Source organism: Scylla paramamosain, chromosome 16 (genome assembly GCF_035594125.1).
Source record: "Scylla paramamosain isolate STU-SP2022 chromosome 16, ASM3559412v1, whole genome shotgun sequence".
Classification (NCBI taxonomy): domain Eukaryota; kingdom Metazoa; phylum Arthropoda; class Malacostraca; order Decapoda; family Portunidae; genus Scylla; species Scylla paramamosain.
Window position 1 is genome coordinate 14,806,969 of NC_087166.1, and position 2,485 is coordinate 14,809,453.

A 2,485-nucleotide genomic window follows, 5' to 3' on the forward strand; every position below is an offset into this window, starting at 1 on the left:
ATTGTTTAGATCAGTGGTTCCCAAACTATCTTACCTGACGCCCCCTTTTTGCTTCCAGTAGACCCGCACGCCCCCAGTGCCTCTTTTTTTTTTTTCATATGAGATGATTCTTACATTTATTTCTTAGCATTGTTCAGGAAAACATATTTGTTTCTATTACATTTTAATAATGAAAGCCACTCAAACAAATAATACTACATTCCAGTAACTAAAAAGGAAACATTTGGTTCAAAGTGAGCGAAAAAAAAGGTTTGAACATCAGCAAATTGGCAAAATTGAGTTGCAATTTTAAGAAAAAATAATTTGAAAACATGGCATATAATATTTGGAATGACTCATGAGACTAAGGCAAAATTTATGAACTAATTTAGTGAGATGGATGCTGCTGCTTCTTCCTCACAAGATCAGAAATTCTAGGATTGAAGGATGACAGCGCACAACTCAAGTCATTTTCTACATCAAGTCGGTTGCGCTGTTTTGTTTTCAGAACAACAAGAGCTGAAAATCCTGCTTCACAAAGATAAGTAGAAGAAAAGGGAAGAATCACACGAAGTGCTTCTTCACCTACTTTTGGGTACATGGGGAGATATTTCACCCAAAACTCTTCTAACTTCATTGTTTCAAAGTCCCTTTTCGCGCTGGAGTCACATTTCAAATTGATGGCTTCCTCTTGCAGTGATTCCAGTAACAACTCCACATCAGTGTTAAATAGATTCTGCACCAATGTCCAAAGAGAATTCTCCATTGAGACATCTGGAAAATAGTGCATAAATTCCTCAGCAAGGGAATGCAGATGTGATAAAACCTCTTTTGTCACGTCATACTGCTCAATGTTTCTCTTCTAAGATAAGAGCTCATTCAGATGTGAGAACGATGAAAAGTTCCCAACTTGTACTTTTCGTTTCCAAAGATGAATTTTTTCGGTGAAAGCTCTGATCACATCAGAGTGTGCAATGATGTTTGTGTTTCTTCCTTGTAACTTCAAATTGAGGTTGTTGATAGCCTCAAAAAAGTCCACAAGGTATGCTAGTGAGAGCTGAAAGTCTTCCTCTCTGAATGCTTCATACAGTTTGTCTTGTTTCTGCTTCTGCAAGAAAATTTCCACTTCATCTTTGAGCTCGTAAAGACGACTCAGCATGTTTCCCTTGGAAAGCCAGCAGACTTCGGTGTGAAACAGGAGAGTCTTATAATCAGTGCCCAAATCTGAGCAAAGAGCTGCGAAAAGCCTAGAATTCAAAGAGCTATGCTTTACAAAATTCACCACTTTTATTGCCAAATTCAGTGAACTGCGTAGATTACTAGGCAGAGTTTTGCTTGCTAATGATTGTCTGTGGATAACACAGTGAGTCCCAGTTACAGCAGGATTTTTTTCTTTCACCAGCTTCACAAATCCAGAGCGAGATCCAATCATTGATGGGGCACCATCAGTACAAACACCGACTAATTTTTCCCATGAAAGACTGTGCTCTTGGAAAAACTCATCAACCTTTGAAAAAACATCAATGGCCTTTGCTGTTGCCTCCAGTGCTGCTGAGAAAAGAATTTCTTCTTTCACAGTTCCTTCATCCACGAATCGAGAATAAACAAGCAGCTGGCAGAGGTGAACAACATCAGTACTTTCATCGCACTGTATTGCAAAGAAGCGAGATGCTTTTATTTTGTCCAAAACTTGTTCTTTTATGTCTTCTGAAAGTTCGTCAATGCGACGCTTCGCTGTGTTATCTGATAAGGAAATCTTTGATAACTTTCTTTGGCTTTCTTCCCCAAGCACAGTATTTGCAGCACTCAAAAGGCAGGGTTTTACAAGAGTCTCCCCCACAGAGTGAGGCTTCTTTGCTTTTGCAATAAGTAGTGACAGCTCGTAAGATGCTTCCACCAGTTTCCACGTTTCTTGATGAAAAACACTGCTTGAGTCCAGCTTCATACGATTCAGCTCATGCAGTTTGGCTGTGAAGAACTCCTTTGGCTTTTCTTTTAATGCTTTGTGGTTTGTGCTCAAATGTCGATGGAGTACTGGGAGTTTGTGACGAGTCCCTCAGTGGCGTCAGTGTGGTTGGTATCATTGACTTGTCCAAAACGTGTAAAGATAACTAGCTTAATAGAAAACGGGTTGGAGTGACTGCTATAATTATACTTTGCATGTATGTAATGACAGATATTTGTTCTTTGAATGATTTTATTATTCTAATTAAACAAATAATTTTGAGCAGATGACTTCACGCCCCCCTTGTATCCTCCTCGCGCCCCCCTAGGGGGGCGTGCCCCCTAGTTTGGGAACCACTGGTTTAGATTGTACAGGTATTTTCTTTGTCACCAATCAAGTGAGGGAAGCCTTACATAGTGACACAGAGGAGCAACCCACTCACCACCAAAATGAAGGTGATCATAACACTTAGACATCTTGCTGCAGGGAAAAGCTACAGAGAAAATGCAGTTATGCAGTACTGATGTGCGGCACTATGGGTCATAGAGAAAGCCACGGGAG

The 2,485-nt window shown here is 40.1% G+C and overlaps 1 protein-coding gene across 1 annotated transcript; it reads right to left on the reverse strand.

The window, feature by feature from the left end:
• Positions 1–239: 239 nt before the first annotated feature.
• Positions 240–1,924, reverse strand: LOC135108187 (protein FAM200C-like). Its single transcript, XM_064018961.1, has 2 exons — positions 849–1,924; positions 240–704 (listed from the first exon to the last, which is right to left on the reverse strand). Exons 1-2 carry the CDS (start codon positions 1,922–1,924, stop codon positions 368–370), a joined length of 1,413 nt encoding a protein of 470 aa, XP_063875031.1. The 3' UTR covers positions 240–367.
• Positions 1,925–2,485: the final 561 nt, after the last annotated feature.

Coding starts and splice junctions, on each gene's coding strand:
- LOC135108187 (XM_064018961.1), bottom strand. CDS start 1,924: ATGAAGCTGGACTCAAGCAGTGTTTTTCATCAAGAAACGTGGAAACTG. Junction 705..848: donor TCACATCTGAATGAGCTCTT/ATCTTAGAAGAG, acceptor GAATCTATTTAA/CACTGATGTGGAGTTGTTAC.